The sequence below is a fragment of the Oryza brachyantha genome, chromosome 1 (genome assembly GCF_000231095.2).
Source record: "Oryza brachyantha chromosome 1, ObraRS2, whole genome shotgun sequence".
Classification (NCBI taxonomy): Eukaryota; Viridiplantae; Streptophyta; class Magnoliopsida; order Poales; family Poaceae; genus Oryza; species Oryza brachyantha.
This window is the reverse complement of record NC_023163.2, coordinates 289617-315749: the sequence shown is the minus strand read 5'-3', so window position 1 is coordinate 315749 and position 26133 is coordinate 289617. Positions and strand designations below refer to the sequence as shown.

Here is a 26133-nt window from a genome sequence, read left to right as displayed (position 1 = left end):
TGTTATATTTTGGAACACGTTTTGGATGAATATATTTTGGTCCCGGTGAAGTATTTGATCTTGCGTAGAAAAGCTAAACAAACAAACAAATAAAGGGGGGCGTAATACCGAACTGCCAAGTGAGATGAGTGACAAGTACCGGATTGAATCTCGTTTTCTTGGAGGAAAAAAAAAAAAACCTCCGCGACAGATAAAGTACATGTGAACATGAACATCACACGATCTCGATTTGGTTCCTTCCTTCCGACCACTACTACTCCTTGCTTGATTTCCGTAGTCGTCGTCGCCGCCGCCGCCGACTGAAATCTCTTGATTCATGCGCTCCTGAGCTTCCCGGATGGCCGCCCAATCTTCCACTCCCTCTCCGCAAGGTCAGATTTTTTTTTTCTTCCCAATCCCCTTTGTTAGTTACTATCTTAGCCTGCCGAAAATCGTGCGATTTCCCGTGATTCCATCAAATTCTCGGACCAAGCTGACGCTTTTGTTGGATTTGGAATCCTGGTGCTCGCTCGATCTCTCCCTGATTACTAACGATGCTTTGGCAGTCAGTTTATGACGATTTGTGGCCTCCCTTCTCTCTTTCTGTTGAGAATTTGAGGCGGCGAGGGTTTGGACCCTAAATATTTTGGGTTAAAAGAAGGGAACCGGGAAATTTAGAGTTGTGGGTGCTCAAATTCGTCAGTTGTTCTATAACATCGTTATGCTAGGGAACTGAATCTCTCTAGCTTTTGCAAGAGATGATTGAGCCAAGGCTAACTCATGCCCTTTTCTGGGCAACACTCTAATAATGGCTCCAGTATTTGCTGCAAAGACCGGTAATTTAGAGGTCTAAAGCACCAAATTAGGAACAAACACAGAGAAACTGGCGATTCTGAAACTTGAATCGTTCGCTTGTTATAATTTGTTACTTTTGGTCACATTCCCGCTGATTGTGAAATTGAACTGCATTCTGATTTCCTAATGCTGCAGATGGTTCTGGTGGAGGTGAATTATCAGAAAATTTGATACTCCAAGCCCCGCAGCCAATACGGGAGGATTACATACAAAATGCTGTTAACTTTCTTGGACATCCAAAAGTGAAGGGTTCTCCAGTATTTTACAGGCGCTCTTTTCTGGAAAAGAAAGGCCTTACGAAGGAAGAAATCGATGAAGCCTTCCGTCGGGTTCCTGTAAGATTTACTTTCTACTGCCTCTACATGGCTGTTTACTCCCAAATAAAAAAAAATGAAATGTTCCTGAAGCAGCTTAATGTCTTGTAGGATCCACAGCCAAGCAGTACAGATGTTGCAGCTGTTGGTTCACAACAAGGTATCTAGTACATGAAAAACATTTATAGCAAGCATAATATGATGTCATTGCATTACTCGCAACATGTCTTATTTTAAATGAGTGGATTGTCCTAATATATTATTATGACATGCTAACCATCAGGTTTTGCTGCATTGATGTTCCTCAACTTAGATGTACACAACATCCAATATCTTTATTGGTTTGACTGAGTTTACTCGAGTGATGATCTATTGGTAGTTTCTTCTTTTCTTTTGTTTAGTTGATTGGAATGCCTTATTTTCCAATAGTTCTTCTGCACTAGCATAATTCAAAATATATCATGATGTTGAATCTTTAGATTGATTGAACTACAAAATAATTGTGCTTTGATGGCAGTTCGTATCTATGCTTGCAAGTTTGCACTGGAAAATGTTAAGACAGACTGAAAAGAAAATTCCTTTTTTTTAGCTTGATCACTCAAAGGTCGTGTTATTTTCTTTGCTTCCAGCCAGCATCCCAAATCAATCTGCTGGGGTACAACCTTACAAGACAGTTCAATCACCGCAGGCAGTTAACATTGGTCCTATGGTTCCAGATGCACAGCCGCAACTTAGCTGGTCGCGTACTCTCATTGGTGTAGGTGTTTTTCTCGGAGTTGGGGCTAGTGCTGCTGTCGCCCTCAAGGTATACTTGGTGAATTTTGGAGACTGCCCTAATATTGGCAAGTACTTGAGGAATTAATTGTGTCTGCATGTATGTTCTGTACAGAAATTGTTCATTCCTAGGCTAAAGTCTTGGACCCAAAGAGCTCATGCAGAAGGGGATGAAAATTGTGACAACAAACTTAAATCCAAGTTTTATGAAGAAATCAAAGAAGCCATACAAGCTTCTGCATCAGCGTTTTCTGATATTGCTAAAACAAACCAAGAGTTGCTTGCTTCAAAGGATGAAGGTTTCATATTTTCCTGTTGATACATTGCATGTTTTAGTACAAAAAATGTGCAGTAGCTTTCATTGTTTTGAATTTCATCATCGTAACGATTCTCTCTCACAGATAAGAAGATCCTTACAAGTTTGGCACGAGCATTTGATTTGCAAGCAGAGGCTTTTAGATCATTGAGCATGTCCTTAAATCATATGAGTGAGAATCGGTTTTCCCAGTACAATATAATGGAAGATCATTTTCAATCTTCCCCATGGAATGGTTAGAATCATTTTCCTATTGTATCATATTGGTTTCTTCAAATCTCTCGCTTAGGGCATTAACGATATATGTCTGAATAGGGCCAAGTAACAATTCATGGAGACCTTCTCAGGTATAGCATATTGTTATATATATCCTTTCTGAAAATAATTTTTTTAATCCTTCCATCATTCCCTTGTATTTCTTATTAAATTTCTCTATTTACAGCAAACAAATGCGTACAACACATCACCACGTAATGATTTTGACTCTGGTAAATACCTCCACCAGAAACAGCACAAGTTTCTTGTATCACTACCTGAGCACATATATTTGCTGCCTTGCACTTATTTTGCACGCTTGCTTTCTTGTTATCTTCATCAGGGAGGCATCCGTTCATTCCAGTGCCTGGAGAACCTACATCTGGAGCATTTCCGAGATCCTATGTTGAGGTAATCCATCCTGACATCATGGATTCTTGGTACAGTAGACATGATGGTATCCTTAAATCTGATGGTTTATGAGTACTTTGCAGCAGCAACGGACGCAGAGGTCTGGGTATGGATTTCAGCAGCAGATGAGCAATGACAGGTGGAGCCCCGGCGCCACGCCATTGACGAACTACCATGGTGCTCCTCCTCCGTATCAGTATCACCACCATGGGGTCAACGCCGTCGATGAGGCTCCAGCTCCAGCTCCTCCGGTTGAAAGCCCATTCCAGCGTCGTTGGGTTCCCCCACAGCCACCAGGCGTCGTCATGCCTGAGGCCGTGGCCGCCATACGGCAGCCCAGGCAGCCAGTTGCTGCGGCAGCGGCAGCGGCAGCAGCAGCACCGAGATCGTCTGAATCAGCCGCAACGGAGCAGCCAGAGTCAGGTGATGTTGCTGGTGTCGCCGCCATGGCCAATGCTGGCAATGGCGAGGCTGAGCAAGAGCGGGAAGCAGCTGCTTGATACTCCACTTGTTTTCTGTTTGCCACGCGATGCATCTATCGTGTACAGTACAGTACTTACAATTAAGCATAAGGAAAAAAAAAAAGAAGATAGCGAATGCTGTGTATTTATCTATTCGCTGTGGGTGTGAATACTTAAGACAAGATGATGATTCTTCTGTGAAAAAATGGCCAAGAAAACAAGATGCGTGTCTTGTATTTTTACGTACAAGGATGGAATGGCTGCCTTGTTTTTCATGTGGTTTTATTATTTGTAGGCGTTAGTTATGAACTTATGGGCATATGCAGACAATGCACACGAGACAGAGACAGAGACACAGAGCGGCTCCAAATTGTGCAATCTGCTCAACCACAGCATTTCTTGCTTCCTGCTTTGCTTTTCTTACTTGGAAAAAAACCCAGGCCAGTTACAAGGCTTGTGATTGTGAAGTTGTGATGGGGGACATGGCCGGAAGCCTGTCCAGGAGTGTCATCTGAACTCATCTTAACTAGTTTTTTGGGTACCAGAAAAAAAAGAGAAAAAATGACAATAAAAGAGCAGAGACAGAAGTACGTGAAAATTTCCAAACTCGTGGCTGTTAATTTCGTTGCTCATTGCAGTACAAATATATAAAAAAAAAATCAGACTTGTTTGACTAGTGGATGGTTGGTCTTGGCGTTGCTGGATGTCGCAAGTAGGTGCAACACGTGAAGTCGAAATCCGAGCATGTTCAAAGCATGCCTTTGGTTTTGGTCTTGGTCATTTCAAAGTACCACTCCCCTCCCCTGCCTGCTAATCCTGCAATTGGCATAAACAACAACATTTGGCAGGTGCATTTAGCTAATCATTCAGCTGTTCAACCTCGTGGAGGGGAAATTCAACTGCATGCCTCTGACGTTTTGACTTGCTATTGGAAACAGTCAGGTTTCAAGCAGACTGCTGTTTTCAGTCTTCTCTTTAACACAGATGAACTAGTAGGACCGAAGATGAGGCATGCAGATGTTCAGAGTTGCAAAATTCAGCTTTATACCACCACAAGATACAGTCAGAATCTCTAGTAAAATTTCGGTGGGCATTGGCAGTCTGCTTTGCTAGTGGTCGCACTGATGATCTGATTGAAGCAGGTCAGAAGAAGCGACATGTGGTGCATTTCCACTAGCAAAATTAGAGTGATCCGGCTGAGTGGTTGCCCTAGCTAGCACCAGTACTTTTGGATGCAGCTGCACACGTGTCCATGGCGATCGATGAGATGTGTATGTATGAGTTGGGCTGATACACACACATGTCAAGATCAAGTGAGCCCATTGAGTATGGATGATGGGGTAATCTAGTTAAATTAGGTCATCCCACGAGGCCGACCGGCCGACCACGCCTTTCGCCTGCTAACAAAGAAAATGCCTGAATATGCAACCACGCCGCAAGTGCTGCCGCCAATTTTATTACCAAAAATTATATGTTTTTTTTTGCCGGGTTGGCCAATTAGCCAACCAAATAATTAAGGAAATTATATGTTTTTAGTTTGTGTGCTAACATGTATCCAGCACCGGCCCACTAAAATCTCCGATTTATTCTTCCAAAGTATGTGTCCCCTAATGTATATGCAGTTTTTTTTGGCAAAGGAAAATATGTATTAACATTAAAAGCACGTACTATTATGCAGTTTAATTACTCCCCAAATGAAAAACTGCTATAGCAAATTAGCGAGTACTACATGATACAATATATTTTCCTACTTCCTTTAATATACTACATGTTACCGTACAATACATTCGGTGTTCTCAGGTTTGAAGGTAAAAAATTACAAATCCTTTTTGAGAACTCCGGTGAAATCTACATGACCACAATTGTATCATTGTAGTAAGACCATAGGTTATCTTAAACGAAACAACACATCAAGTGGTACTCAGCAGAGAGAGAGAGAGAGAGAAGTATTTAAAGTGCACACACGAATCTTCGAAGCATAATATAAATCTGACCGATTTTGAATAAAATTTAGGCAAGTGATGGATACGAAATAGTAAATAAGAAGTACGTAGTACAATGTCTCTCTCTCAGTCGAAAGAGCATTTGGTCCTCACGTTTTGTTTGTGTATTTTCTGTTCCGAATGGCACTCACTTCTGAAGAAGAAGAAGGCAGCATCGGCCGGTGGCGCTGCCGTCCATAGGTCTCTCAGATTCCCATCTCGTCGTCTTATCTCTCCACTCCACACAATCTTCTTCTTCTTCCTCCCTCTCTCTCTCTCTGCCTCTCTTCTGCTGCTGCTGCTGCTTATATAGCCTTCTTTCTCCCTCCCCCAGAGGTCAGAGCAGACGTCGAGTCGAGAGCATTCCCTCGCCTCGGAAGGTACAGGTTGCCATGGCGCTCAAGCTCGTATCTTTCTCCGGGGAGCTGGCTGCGGTCTCCTTCCTCGACTCCAGCCGGGGAGCTCTCAACCAGCTCAAAGGTTGGATCTTTTCCCTCTTTAGGCGCCTGTTTCTTTTCTTATCCCCTTCCGGATCACTTTAATGGCTTTCTTTGTTGCTGCTTTCTTGTTTCTTGGCCTTGGGTTGGTCTGCTGCTCCTGCTTTCCTGTCATTCTCTTCCCCTCTTCGCCTTTAGGATAAGCTGTTTGGAGTTCATTTCATCTGTTTAGCCATTGGGAATCATCTGTTTCAAGTCAATTTGCACTGCCACTCTGCAGTATGGTCCAAGAACGCCAATTCTAGTATTAATAATCCTGGCAGTTCTTCTCACACCACAGACTCTGACACCCATTCTGTTCGTGGGATTAGGAAAGCTGCAGGTTCGCAAGGTTTTATGCCACAGTTTTGGTTTCGATTGCTTCGGCTCAAAATTTGGTTCTTCTGCCTCTTTGTCTTCACAGTTCGTCGGAGCTGCTGAGTTTTGCATAACATAGACAAACAGTCATTGTAAAGTTGCAAACTCTGATCCCCTAACAGTTTTGATTTTGACATCTCAAAAGGTGGATTTTCCTTGCTTCTCAGAAAAAAAAAGTTTTAATTCCTTTCTTTGAGATAAAAAAGGGGGTCAGATTTTTCTCCTATACGGGTATAAGACACAATTCTTCTAGAATTTATGCAACTTTCTCTTTGTCGAGAATTATGGCTGTTGTCAGTATTACGTGTCTAGAGCCGACAACTTTTGTAATAATCAACTGGCGGATTAAATTCTGATATATCTGGGCATTATCTTGATGTTAGCTACCTCAACCTTTGGAATATCTCGTGTTATCAGAATATATTCTGCATAGATTCCAATTCAGTTTCTACTTTCTAGTGATATGATATTGTTCAGATAGAGTTGCACTACTGTTACGTGCTTTTACTCTAAATGCTTTGTGCACATGAACTAGGAGTTCACACAAAAGCTATTTAGAGTTCATTTCATCTCTTTAGCCATTAGTCAAATTGTCAAGATCGGGCTCAATTATCTCTGGCTCCGGACTAATTTTTTCTGTCTAGTTTATTCAGCATATTGCTAATTTTTTGGAGTTTAGCAGAGATTGTAGGCACGTATATATTCCTGAAAATCGATTACTAGTTCTGTTTTTGAATCCTAATTTGCTTTTATCTTTATTGCAGTGGACTTCCCGGTTCAAAGGAGGAACAGAAGAGCAATTTCCTTAAGAAGGACTTGCTGTTCAATGCAACAGTCTCCACCACCAGCATGGCCTGGTCGAGCGGTTGCTGAACCTGGGAGGAAATCATGGGATGGCCCAAAGCCTATCTCAATTGTTGGTTCAACCGGTTCTATAGGCACACAGGTAAATGAATCAATATAAGACTAATGGACGGAAATTAGTAACCCGTACCTTTTTTTCCTTTTTGTTTCAGTTGTGCTAGTAATGTTAACTTTTAAGACATCAATGTTTGGTGAACTAGTTCATCTACTTGAAGGATCTAAGGGTTAAATTTGCTTTCTGACTGACCTGTTTATCTGATGATAAGAGTTGATTTTTTTTTTCACATACATCAGCATGCCAGCTATTCATTGAAGTTCACAATAAGTTGGATATGAAAAAGGGACATTGACATTCTGCACCACTAATAGTGTTTATCTTTCCCTTTTTTTTGCATAACTAAAAAAGACATTGGACATAATTGCGGAACATCCAGATAAATTCCGAGTTGTTGCTCTTGCTGCTGGCTCCAATGTGACTCTTCTAGCTGATCAGGTATACTGATTTTGTGAGGGAATATTCCTTTCTTCAAATGTTTAAATTAGGATTATGAACTTGAGAGCTAACTGGATGTAGGTTGTTTAATTCAACAGGTGAAAACATTCAAACCAAAGCTTGTTGCTGTAAGAAATGAGTCATTAGTTGATGAGCTAAAGGAAGCCTTAGCTGATTGCGAAGAGAAGCCAGAAATTATTCCTGGGGAGCAAGGTGTTATAGAAGTGAGATATTCCTGTCATATTTATTTTTAAATAGCTGTTGCTTTGCTGTGACTTTCACAAAGATTTAAATCTCAAATAATAGGTCGCTCGCCACCCAGATGCAGTTACAGTTGTTACTGGGATAGTAGGGTGTGCAGGACTGAAGGTAATTTTTCTTTTTATATTATATGTTCTTCATCTTCAGTGTGCTTTCTTTTATATTAGGTGTTAATATTACAGAAAGAAAAACGATATTCCTTTGATGTTTTACCAAGTATTTTCAAGAACTTATTGAGAACGAAAATGAAGATAAATGTGCTTGAGAAATATATTCTTAGTGTTATCTTACCAAAATCATAGGCCATCCAGGCATCCATTAGAAACATGTAGTACTGAAACACTTGGATTATATATGACATTATGTTTACATACGTGTACTCACTATTTTTGAAAGTGTGTATGTTTGAATTGGATGAGATATGCCAAATATATCTTTTTAGACTGATGATTATGTACCCAAATGTGCCTAACAATTTGAAAACTTCTTAATACAGAGTTCTGATGCATAAAAAAAGGGGCCAATTTACGGTACCTTCCACTAGTGCTGCAAGTAGTGTAGTAGTATTAAATCCTACTACACCATATATTTACAATCATGATACAACAAATTTTTATCCTTCCTCCACCATATATTTATAATGATGCCATATAACTTCTTCTCATAAATACCCTTCTACTACACTACTACACAACCTAATAGGAGAAGTAGAAATAAATCTGATCCGTTTGATCTATCTCAATGGACGGCTCACATCTACCTGGAGGTACTCTAAAAAAAATCCAAAAAAAGAGTTTGATATGCTATAACTAAAATGGAAGTGGTACACATATCCTATTCTTATCTTTGTAGAACATTCGAGCATGGACCATTTTGTGCAATATACTGTAATATCAGGTTGCCCATCATACCTTGATGGTGCTACTTTTGGGCTACTCAATATATTGATCTTCTTTTTGATATTTTTTAAGTTTGATTTATCTATAATTGTAGACGAATGAGCTGTAGTCAAATGAAAGAATTGAGTGCTTGCTGAAGTTCTGTGTGAATATAACCTACTTTGTCAGTTTAGTCTGGCACTAAACCTGCTGATTCCCCTACTTTATTTTCTTTTTTCTGCCAGCCTACAGTTGCTGCTATTGAAGCTGGAAAAGATATAGCATTGGCGAACAAAGAGACGCTTATTGCAGGTGGTCCTTTTGTGCTTCCCCTTGCACACAAGCACAAAGTGAAAATACTTCCTGCTGATTCTGAGCACTCTGCTATATTTCAGGTATCACAGAAAACAATTACCTGTAACCAATATTTCTTGTTTCATCATGATAAAAGTTTGGTGTAAGGTTGTGATAGTTTGGTATGTGTTGAACATTTGGCTGTTGAAACAACCTCTAATACACTAATGGCTCTCTGTAAAACTCTATACAAGGTAGCAGTAAGATTTACATTGGCTGTTGTAGTTTACTGTGGTTCTATTATATGCTGATTTACAGTTTACTTCTACTATTATAGTGTATACAAGGCTTGCCCGAAGGAGCACTTCGTCGCATTATTTTGACTGCATCAGGTGGTGCTTTCAGGTAGTCTATTGTCCTACAATGTTATTAGTCTTTTTACCAGAAACATTGGACTTTTCTAATATCAATTGATGATGACAGAGAGTGGCCAGTTGACAGGCTGAAAGAAGTAAAAGTTGCTGATGCTTTAAAGCACCCGAATTGGACTATGGGGAAGAAGATTACTGTAGATTCAGCCACTTTATTCAATAAGGTTTTTGTACTGAACTTTCAGAATTTTACTGATGTCATGTTGGCAATATCAAGCAGTAAAATGATCACTTGATTTTTACAGGGTTTAGAAGTTATTGAAGCACATTATTTGTTTGGTGCTGAATACGATGACATTGAAATTGTCGTTCACCCGCAATCTATCATACACTCTATGATTGAAACCCAGGTGAGTCCTACATCACGGCTATCTGGTTTTCTAGAAAGCAAATGTTTAGGGGTTATGCTCAAGTGCAGTGCATTTTAAAACTGTTAACACACGCACCTAATCCTGATATAGTGACCATATTTTCATGTTTACGCATGGCTTGATCATTATTTTTCAGTATTCATGAAGTTTTATTTCTCCAGGATTCATCTGTGTTAGCTCAACTGGGATGGGCAGATATGCGGATACCAATTTTATACACCATGTCTTGGCCAGACAGAATCTATTGCTCGGAGGTCACATGGCCCCGACTGGATCTTTGCAAGTACAGGCTCTCCCCTGAAATTCAATAAAACTCTTATACCTTCATACAAAATTCAATGGATCGGTTAAGTCCCTTTGGCTGGTTACCGGTGATATCCAAGTAGTTAACGCTTGCAGTGAACTATGCCTTGGTTGTTGGGCAGACGCTGCTTCGTCTTAGTAAATTTAAAGAATAAAAGGTTGAGAAAGTAAAGGAGCTAGAGTCAACACAAAACTACCAATTTGTAGTACTAATTACTAAACCGTGTAGATTTTTTCATTGCATGAAGACTTATTTTTCAATTTGACAATGCAGGCTGGGTTCACTGACATTCCAATCTCCTGACAATGTGAAATACCCATCGGTGAATCTCGCCTATGCCGCTGGACGAGCTGGGGGCACCATGACAGGAGTTCTGAGTGCTGCAAATGAGAAGGCTGTGGAGTTGTTCATTGATGAAAAGTATGATACTCACCATCATCCCTTTCCGTCTTTTCATTGCATAGTGGATTCCATCTTCTGATTTTGTTTACGCACCTATTCTCTGCAATTTTCAATGAAAATCATGAGCTGCTGATTGCAGCAATGCAACACAAAGAATAACTGGTATCTACCAAAGTCCATAGATATCTGTTGCCCTTTGAAAAGTGTGAGTTGAAAGGAGAACGCATGCATGTCGTTAAAGCAAATATTCTCGGGCACCTTCTGAGCCTTAAGATATATCATGGATTATATAATAAACCGACACCATCTTGATTTATGCTAGTAGGCCTTGTTTATATATTGTAGCTTACCTGGGGGCCACCTATTGTTCTGAATGCCAAGCTGTAGCCAAGATAAGTTGAAGGAGAATATATGTCCTTAAAGCTAATATTCTCAGAGCCTTGAATCTATGATGAACTATAATAAACCAGAAACATATAGTATTGATTTATGCCATAGGTCTGATTAAATCATGCATAGAAGGCAAGTATCAAAATGGTGGTCATGGTGTAAAAATTTGTCCTGTCAATGGACAAATTGGCTTCACTCTTCCTGAATCCTGATATAGAAAATAATGAAAAGCTGAAAACGTTTCATTATGGTTGAACTAAATTAGGAGTGAAATGCTGCAAGTTAGTAGCTAACAGAGTGGCAAATTTGAGCTAGTCATCTAAACCGGTGAATTAATGTTTCTGCGGCTGTGCGAGATAAACTTAGTGATGAAATGAGTTGTTTGGCAGGATCGGGTACCTGGACATCTTCAAGGTGGTGGAGCTGACATGTGATGCACATCGGAATGAGCTGGTAACAAGGCCATCACTGGAGGAGATCATACATTACGATCTGTGGGCGAGGGAATACGCAGCCAACCTACAACCATCCTCTGGCCTCAGCCCTGTACCTGCCTAACTTAACTTGTTCAGTTCCTTCCATGCAGCACGCTCAAGCTAGTACTAGATGGGAGAGATTTCAAGGATGTTGTAAATCATGCCTTTACATGAATAAATCGTGCGTGCGTGTGTACCATGTAAATTTTGATTGATGATAGTCAGGTAAAATAATATTGCCAAGTTAATCTAGGTAAGAATCATCAAATACTCTTATGTTGCATTCCTTTTCTTACGTCGTAGATGTTGTTAGCCACCGGTACATTCATTAGTGGAGGTTTGGGTGACTTTTTATGGCACACGAAACTACGTGAGCAATTAGTACAGTATTAGCTATTCTTCTATATAATTCTTTTATAAAAAATTCACCATTTAATAATTTAAGATGTGTGCAAACTGCATAATTTTTTTTATAAAGGACACACCATTTAATAATTTAATATGTGTGCAAACTGCAAACGCTGAAGCATTCGTCTCTCCCTCGAAAAACAAACGGTACATCTTTAGATACCGCTTTCCGTAAAAGGTTTCGTAAAGAAACTTTCTTCCGGTCTTTTCGCTTTTACATATAATTATTATTGGCTAAAATTTAAATTTTAATCTATAAGTAAATTTTAAAGTTTTTTATCATAATTTATTTTCTAATCTTAGCTTTTGGCTATTAGACAGTAAAGAACATGTATAATTCACGAAATATTTTTCATTTGCAAATAAGCTGTTTGTTTTTTTCAAAATAAACCAAACAATCGCCGCCATTCCTTCTTGACACAAAAGGGGTAATTATTTAGGTGTTTCATGAAAAATACCAAACGACGTATTTACAAACAACAAATAATTTATAAATAAAATTTTTATTTGTGTATTCTTAATGATCTAAAAGTCAATGCTAAAAAATAAACTTTAATAAAGAAACCTCAAAATCAACTCACAAAAATTTAGATTTTGATTTATAAACATAATCATAAAAAAAAGATAAGGTTGCTAAATACTGAAGAATAATCTTCAGAATCACCGACCCACAGGAGGGCAGGCAAACCGCCAGAATCTGATACCCTCCTAGCCAATGTCCTGGATATTTATATATATACCAGCAACGACATTCACAGGCTTCGATTCCAATGTCCTGGATAAGTCATTCAAAAGCACGGGACTTTTAAAATGGCACCACGGACCACGGTCCAGCACAAGGCAAATTGAGAAACAACCCCCGAATACAATAGCAAGTCGAGTTGTGACCCCGCAGAACATTGGTAAGAAGGATCTTATGTCATACGATACCCTCTCTACAAATCATCCTAACACAATCCCTGTACGGGAGTAGTACTCACGATAATTGTCCAGCGATAGATGTAAGGCATTGAAAGAAACTAACGATGGAACTGTTTCGCAGATGATATGACTTGGGTTTCTAGTACAGCCGTTGCACCAAACAAGCATTGACAGCAGGTGGCGTCTAGTGCCCATATTTCTGAAATTCCCATTCACTGTTGTCTGCAACATTGAACAAGAGGTATATCGGTCAGCGCTCAGCACACACCATTTAATACAATGAACTGCAAGAGCAAACAATACATGTGAACTGCAACTACCTAATGGGCACACTTGGCGAGTCTTGAGCCACCTGCTGATGCAATGGAAGTGAAAAGCATGATTACAGACACCTGGCATGCGTGAAAGCAAATCATGTTAGATTCCATCATGCAAATATGGGAATTACTCAATAATTCAACCAAGCAAATATCATATACAGAAAAACCAAGTATAATGATCAGGGAACCAAGCACTATTTTGAGAAAGTAAACGTAAGAGATATGCACAATATCTTTGAATATTTTTTTTAAAAAAAACAATCCATGTATACATTTGTTGCAGTGATATTTGGTTCATGGTTAACAGAATGTGTTTGGATATTTTACGATCTTAACGTTCAGTTGTAAAGGGCAGATTTATATCAGGGGATGTACCCTTATTGATACTTAATAGTGCATGCTTGGGGATTTTACTCCCAAACAAACATCAATGATTAAAGTCTTAACAAATATTAAACGTTCAAATTTAGCACATCACAAGACCCATATCTAGATTGACCTGCCAGTACCAGACATCAAACACTCTTCCCTTAAGTACCATAGAAGGGCATCAACCACATGACCAGGTGTAGCTTCAACAATGGTTAATCTCATACATCTGTGTCTCAAGAGATACACCCAAATTCACATCCAATATGTCCAAATGTTAATTGTTAATTCCTTTGTTATAGACAAATTAAGTTCAAGAAGCTAGAGCCCCATTGACTCATGGCTGCTCCATTCCAGAGCCACTAGTTCAAGTCTACAAACACCCTCGCTTTCTTTTTCAGATCAATAAGAAACTGGTAGTATAGTGAATTATAAAAATAAATCAAATAAATTTCTATTATCAACACTGTAGTATGAGGTAAAATGATTAGACATGAGTCATTTGACGAGGAACTTGGAAATGACACAAAAATCTAATTTCAGAATCATGACTTGACTGTATGAGCAATAAGATTAAAGATGTGAGCACTGGAGTATAATGAACAAAGCTCAGGGATATACATTGGGTGAAGAATGTTTGGGTTTGCTCTAACTTTATCTGATGTTATGGTCCATACCTATCAAATATGGTTTGGAACCTCATGCTCCTACCCTTGTAAAAGAACATACAACTTCTATATTTCCAAAATCTGAACTATGTGCCTCTAAGGTCTAGTACAGTTGTAGAGTCTAGAGTTAATAGCATGAGGTATAAATATCCACTTTAGCTTAAAGAAACTCATGTAGTTATATTTTGTTTCATTTTCTTTAACACATACACTCTGATCCGATTTGTACAGGTATTAATTGGATAATACTATATGCTACCTGGCATCCTAAAGTTGAAAAATACAACGATTCCAATACAGTCATATACATGAAGAAGAAAGGCACAAAACATCTACACTCTCATCTTTTTGCTTTTGTTTATGCTTATAGGCCAAAATTTAAATTTTCAAACTTAAAGTTGAAGTTGATTTTGGGGTTTTTCATCGTAGTTTATTTTCCAGCCTTGACTTTTAGATTGCGAAGAACACGTATATAAAAGTTTTATTCACAAATTATTTTCCGTTTACAAATATGCAGCTTGCCTTTTTCCCTGAAAAATCCAAACGATCACCCCTGTATTGTGAAATCGGTTGCATCTAGTAGCCTAGCAATCATCAACTAGAAGAGACAAACATGCAGCAGTCAATAGTAGCTATATATTGATCGGAAATTAACATAGTGGGCATTGAAAATGGTACGAGTATAACCATTTCCTGAATGTGAATGAGTGCAGACACATGCGGCAATTGAACCGAGTTATAGTAATTGACAAGAAAGACATTGGGATGCGTACCCCAAGCGACAGTGCACTCCTCGCTGGTGGCGCTGGCCTGGTTTGCCTGGCACTCGATGCCTGCAGCCAACGAACCAAAATAGATTTCACCTCCGCACAAATCGAATCGCACGATCCCTAAACAAAAGAAGGGAAGGAAGGGAAGGGCGGACTGACAGAGATCCATGATGTGGTTGCGGCAGATGGCGCAGTTGTCGACGACGATATCTGAGGAGGAGGAGGAGGAGTTAGTGAGATTATGAAGAAGATCGGTGGTAGGGTTAGGGGCGTGGAGAGGAATAGGAGGCGTACCCCAGGCCCAGAGCGCGACGGCGTTCCACTTCTTGATCTCGAAGCGCTTGTTGGGCTTGCGGGAGGAGGAGGAGGGACCAGCGGCGGAGGAGCCCTCGCCGGCGGGGGCGGGGGCGGGGGGCGGCGGCGCGTTGATGTCGGTGTCCATGGCCGACATGGAGCCAAGATCTATCGTATCTACCCTCCTCGTGTCCAAGTCCAAGGAGAGGAAGGGCTCTCTCCTCTCCATGACCGACCAGTCTCTTTCGCTTTTTCTACTGGGCTGGGCTGGGCTGGGCTGGCCGGCCGGCCCATTTCTCTCCCTTTTTGAATGGAATTAACCCCGAATTTGAATCACACACAACCTTCGCCGCCCGACTCATCATGAGGTGCTCATAGGGTAGGATTTGCGTGCGTTTCTTCTCAAGAGGAGTCTTGCTGTGTTCTCAAGAAAAAAAACTATGATCTGCCTGCCTCTATGTATGTGTTTGGACGGGTCTAACTCTTAGTTCAAGTTTAATTTACTTCGTATCGTGTTTTCTGGGGTATCCTTACCTCTATTTATTTTTCTCTGTGGTCTTTGCTCTTTATCAATCCAACGCTCTGTTACTACTTTCCAAAGCTATAATAATATCATCATAGGTTATTATCACATAAGATAGAAGATAACGCTCATCCCAGTAAAAGATGGAAGATAACATGACAAGTAAGTAAATAAAGAAAGAATGAAAAAAAAAAGACATGTTACCCAAGACATGAGAGATAAATAATAATATTATTATTTTTGTAAATTAATAGTATTTATATTATAAGAGTGGTGTCAAAGAGTACTAATTTATTGATGACACTGAGGATAGATATAAAAATTATACCTAGTGTTGTCTCATCTGCTTTCGTATGTCTCTACGGTGTTAGCAGATATTTCCTATCTATCTAGCTGCCTCGCTCAACGAGCAAGCTACAGATTGGTAACTGGCACACAAGGTTCTATCACGAAAAAGACCGAGGAGGCGGGAATGCAGATTCAGATATATATATATATATATATATATATATATATATATATATATATAAAGCCCTTCCTACGCCTGCCTACAGTTGCCTTCGCTGCTACCGCAGGAAGGATCGGACCACTGTCTGGATATTAATTACACCGTGCTAATTCAGGATTGGACTATGAATGAATGAATGTCTGGGTAGGAGGAGTACTACAACAACCCTTTTTTCTGCCTTGCTTGTCTCAATTTTCCTTCCATCTAGTGCTTTTTGCTTACAACCACGCTCCCCACCCTGGAAACATTTGGCACAACCGGTCTGCATCTACCGCATCCTGTATCAGTTGTTGCACCTGAAACCCAAACATAAAACCAATGTCTCATTTTCGCATCCACAAATCATAAATTGTTTTTTTTTTTGTTTGTTACCAAGCATACGAATCACCGAGGAGTGGTTGCTTACCTGGCCCTGCACACTTCTCATTTCACCATCTTCATATCCATCCAGCTTTTGCTTAACACGGAGGATAGCTCGGGCTGCATCCTTGTTGCCCTCATAAGCCTCTTGTGAGTCATCCAAGCACGAGTCTGTGTCATCAGTTTCCTACAAACAAACATAGGTTAGTCTATTCACTTGCTGCATAGCATCAGACTGCATATGTATCTTCCATATAGTGGTGCTAATAGTTTATAGCGGCAAATCTACTTGTTATGTTTGTAAAATTAACAGGTCATTCACTCCGTACTGTTCTCTACTAGAAAGGCTTTAAAGATACATCTACAACAATATTTTACATGTCTTCATACAATTATATATAGTCCATAATGGTTCAAGTCCTAACAGGTGTATGCCAGTAACTGCTGGTTGTATGAACCCTCAAACTGGAGTGCAGTGAGCAACATTCAACAATAGCAATTCAACAGCTTTCAATGTACATTGAGAAAACATACATCATGAAGCTAGAATAGCATGGAGAATTAATATGCTTTAGTTACCTTTTGGCGCTGTAAAGCTTTCAGTGGTGAGAGGGCCCATTTATACAGAGGATCATGGACGAAGACCTGGCATATTAGATCTGTTACTAGGAGGAATTGAAATATTGAATTTTCCAAATATATGAAAAATCTTTTGATAACATACTTCAATAATAGTGAGCAGTGCTTCTTTATTTGCCCTCATGACCGAAAGGGTTTTCTCACAAGATCTTCTAAATACACCTTCAACGCCGGTAACTCCCATGCCATCTATAATGTCCCTTGTCAGACGAAATGGAACCTACAAGTAGATGTATAAAACTTAAATTCAGGCTATTATATAAGAAAGACATAGCGTAAAATGACAAAATAAATCATATCCATTTTATGCAAGGTTACAATTTTAGGAATAAAAATATGATGCTTCATCACATACCCGTTCAGGAGTTTTAAGCATGAGACCCTGTTCAAATGCAACACCAAGATCTATGTGTACAACCTCAGCTGTCTCCTGATCAATGAGAATATTCATGGCATGACGATCACCAAGTCCCACAATATATCCTACCTGAACACAAAAGGTTAACAGGCAATGCATATATTATTCCCCAGTAGCCAGTGTAGATCCAGACAAATGATTTCAGAGTTCAGACACATTGCTTATTACTACAAAGACTACCATTGAGCTTGCTGCCACACTTCTTGTGTAAGCAAGTCTACTTTGGAACCAATCTGCAGGCTGCAAGAATCTCTCAAAGAAGAAGTGGTGCATCACAGGCCTGGTATTACAGGAGAAAGAAATGTATATGAGTGCCATGTCTTAATGTGCCTACATATTGTGATACTCCTCCTAACCAAAATATATCTACCTTTTGAGTTACGCAGAGATATAAGAAAGTAGGTAAAGTGAAATGGTGGATGGATATGATCGGGGGAGATGAGGAAATCTAGCTATATTTTGGGACAAATTTGAATGTTAAAGGTAGTTATATTTTGGGACGGGGGGAGTTAGTAGCAAATGAATATAGGAGATAGCAGAAGACCTGAAGTTGTTGCAAACTTTGGCAAACGCCTTCCTCTTGTCTTTTTCCTATAAAATGGAAATGCTTTCAGATTGGATACATGTTGTCATGGTATAAATAGCAAAAAAAAATTTAAAAAAAAATCACATGTGAACACACATTTGTCATAGTCTCTCTGCATTGGTGATATGTCCAGTCTCCAGTTCCATATCTTCCATGTGCTCCACCACTTCTTGTACTGTATGGACCAGAGGGGGGAAACCCATAACTAGAAAGCATTCAAAATGTATACTGCATAAAATTATGCGAATCATGTATGGAGAATACCTCCCCAAGAGATATTCAGCAAGAGGAACAGTCCCGTTTACCCATTCAACAACACCGGCACTTGGGGTGAAGGGAACAACCTAACTTAAATAAACTAGTTAAAATTTTGTATAAACTGCAAAGCAGGTATGGTGAAAAACTAAGATAGACATGAAGATATTTAAGAACAATAATTTAAAAAAAGATCGACTATCCTGATTAAATTCATGGATTTCATTTCTACCTTGTATGTGCGAATTCTCAATCTCCTCTCAGAAGTATCTCTGTGATTTTGCAAGAACATATTTACTAGACTGAAAAACTGCTCCATCACCTGCAAATTTATACAATATACCACTACTCATTTGGCCACAAGATATGCCATTGCGAAAAAGAAATATTCACTTTACTCAATTCTTTTTCAATCGACCTTACCATATAGTGGAAGAAAAATACTGACAGAATTACATTTGTAGCTAGCAGCTCTGTTTACTTAATGTTACTAATTCTTCAGTTTGGTTGAAAGTTTAATAATGTGCGATGATAACAGTGTAAATGACTATGACAAGATATAAAAGTATACTGCAGGCATTATCACCAAACCATGTTTCCTTTGCCCCACTAAACAAATGCTTATGGTAGGTAATAGATAATGTTCTTCAGTATAGTCAAATGCCCGTAGTCCGATTGTTTATATCCTATTTCCATTAGCTGTTACTAGCAATTGGATACACACTAGTTACTATGCCAATATATGTATCAGTTATTGCCCTGAAATATCTAGGGCAGTATGTGGTGCACGACTTAACACACAGATAAACCTTCTGTGCTGCAAGTTTAAATAAGCAGCTGCATAGTACCACAGGTTTGGAGTGGAAGATAAAACAAGAAAGCTATAGCTTTGTTGGTAGTTGCAAGCTCTCGAACTCTACATGCCAAATGCATTCTTGTAAAACTGTCTCATGCTTAAATTGTAGGAGTAAGAACATACAGCATCTTGTCGCAGGTCATCATTTCCAGATTTCGCAAGTTGGCGGTAGTTGTTACCATCAGAGCCAATACATTCAATAACCTTAGGAGCATTAATTCCGTTCATTATCCTGCCATGATGAAAGAGTTCCAACATTCAATAAAGATCAAAAAGGTACATCTTCAGTGACAAGTAATGGGTAAATTGCAGACCAACTTACATAATAGAATCTGCTAGCCCATTAAAATGTGGAAAGGAACCTTCTTCATACTGACAATTAGGATCAACTGGAATAGTAGCAGTTACAACAGGAACCTGCCAAAACCAAATAAAAATGCTTTAAAAAAAATGCATAGTAGTTTGATTTCTATGAATGATTTGAATTGGATCACAGGTGTTAGCAATAAACTAAAAGAATATGGAATAAAGGCAATAATGGGAAACATAAGATCATAAAAGTTTCTTCAACCACATAATATAAAAACTAAATACAGGAAACTATATTCTTAGTTTCTTCAACCAAAAAACATAAATATCTATAGACCAACAGAACGAAGCGTTTGATAGGTCCTACCAAGCACTATGTGATAGCACAAATCATTTCCCCTCAATGACTATCAATTTCTTCATAGGGAAGCACAGAAAAGTTCATAGAAAAATTTTCTTACAAGTTCAAGCTGACAAATGTTGCGGATCTCCCTAGGTAGCGGAATTCTTTTGTTAGTGTCCTGACAATAAGATGGACGAAATCAATATACTAACATGGATATTATGGACAGAAATCTAGAAGAACATGTTGCTGTTTGAAAACATAATTACCTCCTTCTTGGTCTCTAGTTCAGCTAACTTAATGTAGATCTCAACCATTTGTTTCATCTACAAAATGTAAAAATAAACATAATAAAAAGTATATTTTAGCAACAAATGCATTTTGACTTCATTCAGAGATGACTGGATAACAACATCCCAATAGTATAGCAATTTGAACGAGTGGCAAACCTGGCGAATCAAAGCTCCATGACAAGAAGATAATTCCTTTAACAGATTTTCAGCAGCAAGCTTCTTGTCCATGTCTACAATAAAAGAACTTCTACTCCTTTGCCTGTCTTTGACGCGGTCACCATTTGCTAGAGCCAAAAGCTGAAAGAATCACACGACATGCTTAAAATGACAAAAGAAAAGCCTCTTAATTCTACAGAATGGCATATGGGAATGATTAACATGCACCGCAGCTTCCTTCGAATATATAAAGTACACTAATTGCAAGAGCCGTGCAAGTGAACAAACTGAGATGAGTGCTTTCATTATTTCACTTTACTCTATATGTGTTTTCATTATTTCACTTCACTCTATCTTTGATCCTTCTGAAGCATTTCTTATCTTAATAACAAGAAAAATACCTGTGCATTACAGAAGATCTAAAAATATATCAGAAGTTCTGAACTTAAAGGTAAAATAACATTTTTGAGGAAAAACATATATAATTTGCAATCAATCCCCCAAAAAAACAAACACATGCATAAAATATATATTTATCCAGCCTTAGAAGATCCTGGCAACTCTAGAGGTGGTGAAACGGCAGATTCACCATCAGCGCTCATATGGTTCTTATAGTAGAGATTTGACCATGTGTAAGTGTATTGGATCCTTTCTACAGTAGTCCTTACTCACAGTTAGACACTGGAATAGCTCTAATGAGCGCCTAGGTGTATAGAATGATTTCCCACTGTCGTACTTTAAAAATGATGACCTACAAGTGATTTGAAATGCTTCAAGGTTCCATCCCAGAGCTCACATTTGGCAGATTATATTAGTATACTTTCCTTGGTATAGGCTGTTATGTTACTGAAATATCATATTGCTTTAGGCATTCAGCAGGCTAGCTATGGCTCCTATATTCAAGCATATCAAGTTCCTTTACACATGTATAAAGATCAGGAGATACAATACCTGAAATATTGTATGATATGGATGATCAATGGCCATTTTCTTCAGGAGAGAACTTAATGCATTCTGCAAGAAAAAAGATGACATTATGAGATTAATATTCACCCACTGAAAACAAAGCCCTGAAAGAGTAAGACACGTATACCTGGAAGTTCGATGAGCCATGCACGTCTTTTGAGCTTCCAAGTCTAGAAGCAATTTGATAGACCAATGGTATGAACTTGTAGGTTTGGACCTATACAATAAGAATAAATAGTCTTGCCATGAAGCTGAAACAAAAGAACGAAGAGAGTAGTGAATGAAATTTGATGATTCACCTCTTTTGTTGTCTTTATCATTGCTTTCACAACTTGCTCTCTTGAGAAAAGACTAAACCATAGAGAGACCAACCGGAAGACCTGAACATATATTTAATACCACTATAAATAACAGTGCCCCTATACCCTTATATATGAAGAGTGCAACACACAATATAGACTGAACAGTTTTATAGCTGCAAGCATATTGTGACTGAAATAGGAATACTCTGCACAAGAAACAATAACATTGACATATAACAGACAATGAGTGCTTACAATGACTTACAGGAGATGAATGCTTCACAGTAAATGAAAAAAAAATACACTGCAGCAACTAGGAACCATATTGTGACTGACAAGAAACAATAATAAAGCTGAAAATGGATAGCTGCAACTTGCAATGATACGCGGGAGACAGATACTTCACACTATATACAAACATTTTTTAGTGACAACAAACAAGCACGTTGTGACTGAATAAGAAATGATAGTAAGCAGGAGATTTGATATATGAACAGGAGTATGTATTAGCCGTTAACTGGCACCTGCTGATTCAAAAGGTTATAAGATCTTGAAATAAATATGGCATACCACTTGTAGATCATATTTCCCACCGACAGCGAGGGAGCGTTGGTACCCCTGAAGTGCTAGACTTAAGAATTTGTCCCGGTCATCCTATTAGGAGAGTTCATTAAATGTTTAAAGTGCAAAAGATTGGAAATAATACTACTAGAACTACAATGCAGAGAAGTAAACATGCACTATGGAAATGGTACCATTGAACAGAGCAATAAAATTCTGTGGTAGCCTTTCCTCCTAAAATATATTATGTGATGACTGTTTATTTGATAAGTATTCAAATTTCATGTTATCCAACATCCTAGTACATAAACAAGTTTGAAAATTTCATGTTATTCAACATCCTAGTACATAAACAAGTTTGAATTTGCTGTCCTGATTGTCACTGCAGATATAAAGATTTAATCCTGGCCATTTAAATTTTTCACCGAAAATTTCAAAATCATTTCCTGATTATTCTTTTCTCATAAATATAGAAAGTGATGAAACGGAGATGTATAAATGCTGAACAGAAGTAAAATTTTCAATATATTGTTTGAGAGTCAACTTCACTCCTGAAACCATCTGGTTATGTACTGGAATGCAAGCATCACACCCAATTTTTTGGAAATCAAATGAGGCACGCTGGTCCAAAAGATCCCAAGAAATTCCAACGATGTGTCTATTGCAAGATGCATGACATGTGCAAGATTTTGTTCTTAGTTGCTGCTTTTTTGAATTTTACTGCTGAATTTGGTATGCATGCACCGTGCAGGATAAAATATCATCCAAGTGTTTTTGTTAGAAATTCTTTTAGAGCACTGCATCATGCACTTGCAAAAAATTTCACCATGCTGTTGCTGTCTCCAGAAGCACAATAGTTGTGGATGTACAGTTATGGGTCTGGTTAGTACTGGATGATAACTGCAAATGCTATGCTCTAAGCTGGAGTCAGGGCCTTGATGCTGGATAGGTTTGTGACCAGATAGGTACTGGATGATAACTGCAAATGCTATGCTCTAAGCTGGAGTCAGGGCCTTGATGCTGGATAGGTTTGTGACCAGATAGCATATTGAAATTTTGATTTGATGCAGCATGAAAGGCAGATTTTGTATACACACTGAGGCTTGGGTAAACTACACATGCACACCTGAATCTTCTCTGCCTCTTCTCTGTCAAGTGCAAGTTGTCTCTGCAACTCTTGGATTTTCACTGAGTAATCAGTCTTTTCACTCTGAAAATTTTAAGGGTTAGTATGCGAGTCACCAACATTACCCTTGGCATATTTCCATATACCATGAAAAAATTCAGTGATCTGCTTGCCTTTGATGAACTTTTAAGTCTTTTAATCAGTGTCTCCAGCTCCCTAGTCTGCGTCCAATAGAAAATGTATTGAGATATACAGTTCCAAGCCCAATATTGATATGATGCCGTGAACAAACTTAGTTCCTTACCTTGTATTTCCTTAATCGCAGAGCTGCTTGCCATTCGTTGGATGAAAGTCTTTCTTCATAGCTTTTGAATAAGCCATCTGTGTAATGCGCTAGATGGAAATATGTTCGGCATTGCCTGGACTTGTACTTTTTGTCTGAGCTTTTGTGGGATTCAGTAAGATCTACAGAATGCCTTAGGTAGTCATCTATGATAGTTCTTGAACTAAAAAAGAAAACATTAATGCTATCACAAGCAAAAAATAGAAAACACCTTTTAATAGATGAAGCAAATGCAAACTATAAAGTATAAATAAATGGTTACTTGCTCGATCTTGTTTCAGCTAACCACTTGCCGACTAATCGGTAGACATCTGATATGTCCTTCTTATCAGGATGGTTCTTTAGGATGTATTTGCCAAGACTTATAGCCATATCATGCTGCCCTTGAGCTCTCAGCAGTTTAGCTTCTTCAAGCTAGATAGTGCAAGGGTCACATTATCAGAGTATGAACTTCATTGATCATGATTAATATACAAACCAATATGTGCAATATCATCATAAAAGACAACTTACAACTTAGCCTTTTTTTTAATTTCCAAACAATATAAAAAATATGGAAGTCGCCAATTGAACAGGTGGCTTGTTCGCTTGACTGCTCCCAGTTTCAAAACTATGATAACAGTTCTATGACAATTTTTTTTAACCGCACGCATGAGATCTGCGTGTCATTTCATTAAGAGGAGAAAAGTTGGACGGTGATAGAGAAAGACTCGGTACAACAAACACCACACATACAAAGGAAGTAAAGAAAACTAGTGCATTAGCAGCACAACCCAGTAAAGAGATCACTGAGTCTAGCAGCTTCTGCTAGACACCAAAGACGTACTCATTAGCAATAGCTTGAAGGACATCAGTCAGTCTAATTTGTTTATAGCTTTCTACTTACTTTTGGGATGATGTTGAAAAGAACATAAACACGTGTCTTTGTAGGAAGCTGGATAACACGTGGGGGAATTTATACCTTAAATAGGAAATAAGATTTTGGCATAGCTTGATGTTCCATCTGGTAACAAAGTTCTTTGAGTTCATATAAAGCAGCCGCAGCCAAAGAAAATCTTGCTCCCTGAATCCAGAAAAGGAACCATAAAGAATTATTATAAGAAAGAGAATGAAACTGTGATCATAGTTAAAAGCAGCAAGACAACCTTCCGGAGTGCTGAAGCAGATTGAAATAAATGTTCTCTGAGATGCTCTTCACAACCTAAGATTTTAAGGACAGCACTCCGGAATGCTAGAAAAGGTTCCAAAAGATCAAAATTACGTTCTGTCTGACACAGGATTGAAGTCCACTCTTTATTCAGAAGCTCCAACTACAACCAAAATAAGTTAAGGAAACGATTAGTCCACAAGGCAAATTAAAGTAGTTAAAAAAGAAATGTTACAGAGTAGAGATAGTGCTAAACCACATATACAGATGTTCATTCTCTAAAGAGATAAAGTCTTCAAGTTATTTTCTGGGGCAAACAAATCAAAGTATCTTTGTTTCGGAAATGAAAAGGGACAAGTACATGTAGCTATAACTACTATCTTAGCCAATCCAAAGTGATTTGCAATCAGTGAAAGGGCATAAAACTGAGACGAAGTGGTTGGTCTGTATCAACCTCGAGGCACACTTGACATAAAATGTATGTGAAAAGAAACCATTGTCTATTTTGAACAAAAAATTTCAAGTTAAAATTATCATCATCAGAACAGACAAGGTATGCTAAAGTGTTACATGTTTAACACTGTGAAACAGTGAGAACATTTCTCGCACATTGCCACCTAAATAGGTCACATAAATAGACATAGAAACAACGACAGTTCCCAAACATAATGTCTAAAATCTGAATGTGATTGCATCCAAAATAATGATAGAACTACCCAAAACATTATATATATGACCACAACAGATGTGAACCAAACCTGCATCCTTGTAGGAACAGTAGGAACGGGAGAAAAATCCTTGGTTCCAACATAAGACTTTGATGTATGATTGGGACAAAATTTCCAACGTAGGTCCCAAACCATAGTAAGATGATCTAACATCTAAAAAAATAAAACAAAGTAATAATGTACCTGATATCAAGTATCACAACAAGTATATCATCATAAGATAACAAGCCAGTACCTGTAGTTTGAGAACAGTAGAATGGATGCATTTTGTGCTCTCCTTGCTAGCATTTGAAAGAGCCAGCACAAGATTCTAGAAGGGGATGAACAGTAAATGTTAGAAGCTAGATTCACAACAAATCCAACAGAGTAAAGTCGACCACAGATGAAATTAAAAGTACCATCTTGGAGTTAGAAAGCTTCACATGGAACTCCTCAGAATCACCACTCTGTAGAGCTCTTAAGCAACTAAAGCATGGAGAAATAATTTATACATGAGGTTAGGTAACATATTTCTAAAGGTCAGAAGTTAGAACTATTTTTTCAACATAACCGTTGTTTCATTTATTTAAAGAATTCACTAAGTCGAATTTAGAAAGTTC

At 38.5% G+C, this 26133-nt stretch overlaps 4 protein-coding genes across 6 annotated transcripts in view; 2 read left to right on the top strand and 2 right to left on the bottom strand.

Moving 5' to 3' along the window:
- Positions 1-138: 138 nt before the first annotated feature.
- LOC102708003 (peroxisomal membrane protein PEX14) lies at positions 139-3612 on the top strand. Of its 3 annotated transcripts, none has more exons than XM_015832815.2 (10): positions 139-371; positions 970-1169; positions 1260-1308; positions 1865-1953; positions 2038-2221; positions 2324-2473; positions 2554-2585; positions 2681-2726; positions 2837-2904; positions 2988-3612. In XM_015832815.2, the coding sequence occupies exons 1-10, from the start codon at positions 338-340 to the stop codon at positions 3402-3404; spliced, it is 1269 nt and encodes a 422-aa protein (XP_015688301.2). In that variant the 5' UTR covers positions 139-337; the 3' UTR covers positions 3405-3612. The 3 variants fall into 3 exon arrangements, with proteins under 3 accessions (XP_015688301.2, XP_015688300.2, XP_006643651.2); XM_015832814.2 differs by having other exon boundaries at positions 1778-1953; positions 2991-3612; XM_006643588.3 differs by having other exon boundaries at positions 1778-1953.
- Positions 3613-5605: 1993 nt separating this feature from the next.
- LOC102707716 (1-deoxy-D-xylulose 5-phosphate reductoisomerase, chloroplastic) lies at positions 5606-11635 on the top strand. The gene is made up of 12 exons (XM_006643587.3): positions 5606-5827; positions 6966-7147; positions 7472-7558; positions 7657-7782; positions 7865-7927; positions 8943-9092; positions 9329-9396; positions 9475-9586; positions 9668-9772; positions 9955-10076; positions 10371-10517; positions 11279-11635. The coding sequence occupies exons 1-12, from the start codon at positions 5740-5742 to the stop codon at positions 11445-11447; spliced, it is 1419 nt and encodes a 472-aa protein (XP_006643650.1). The 5' UTR covers positions 5606-5739; the 3' UTR covers positions 11448-11635.
- Positions 11636-12584: 949 nt separating this feature from the next.
- Positions 12585-15360, bottom strand: LOC102707436 (RING-box protein 1A-like). The gene is made up of 5 exons (XM_006643586.3): positions 15116-15360; positions 14981-15031; positions 14825-14884; positions 13015-13086; positions 12585-12916 (listed from the first exon to the last, which is right to left on the bottom strand). The coding sequence occupies exons 1-5, from the start codon at positions 15342-15344 to the stop codon at positions 12879-12881; spliced, it is 450 nt and encodes a 149-aa protein (XP_006643649.2). The 5' UTR covers positions 15345-15360; the 3' UTR covers positions 12585-12878.
- An 815-nt stretch (positions 15361-16175) lies between these two features.
- LOC102715629 (serine/threonine-protein kinase ATM) overlaps positions 16176-26133 on the bottom strand; it is a 34816-nt gene continuing 24858 nt past the window's right edge. The window contains exons 53-80 of the mRNA XM_040521758.1: positions 25933-25999; positions 25770-25844; positions 25565-25687; positions 24805-24969; positions 24621-24722; positions 23922-24073; positions 23621-23822; positions 23490-23537; positions 23317-23400; positions 22200-22283; positions 21627-21707; positions 21455-21544; positions 21313-21375; positions 20362-20502; positions 20182-20238; positions 20031-20090; positions 19583-19677; positions 19384-19492; positions 18637-18726; positions 18414-18493; positions 18246-18324; positions 18108-18154; positions 17744-17843; positions 17501-17632; positions 17231-17365; positions 17086-17151; positions 16553-16693; positions 16176-16442 (exon numbers count right to left, since the gene is read on the bottom strand). Coding sequence (XP_040377692.1) covers positions 16365-16442; positions 16553-16693; positions 17086-17151; positions 17231-17365; positions 17501-17632; positions 17744-17843; positions 18108-18154; positions 18246-18324; positions 18414-18493; positions 18637-18726; positions 19384-19492; positions 19583-19677; positions 20031-20090; positions 20182-20238; positions 20362-20502; positions 21313-21375; positions 21455-21544; positions 21627-21707; positions 22200-22283; positions 23317-23400; positions 23490-23537; positions 23621-23822; positions 23922-24073; positions 24621-24722; positions 24805-24969; positions 25565-25687; positions 25770-25844; positions 25933-25999 — 2746 coding nt within the window. The 3' untranslated portion in view covers positions 16176-16364. The remainder of the gene's footprint in view (positions 16443-16552; positions 16694-17085; positions 17152-17230; positions 17366-17500; positions 17633-17743; positions 17844-18107; positions 18155-18245; positions 18325-18413; positions 18494-18636; positions 18727-19383; positions 19493-19582; positions 19678-20030; positions 20091-20181; positions 20239-20361; positions 20503-21312; positions 21376-21454; positions 21545-21626; positions 21708-22199; positions 22284-23316; positions 23401-23489; positions 23538-23620; positions 23823-23921; positions 24074-24620; positions 24723-24804; positions 24970-25564; positions 25688-25769; positions 25845-25932; positions 26000-26133) is intronic.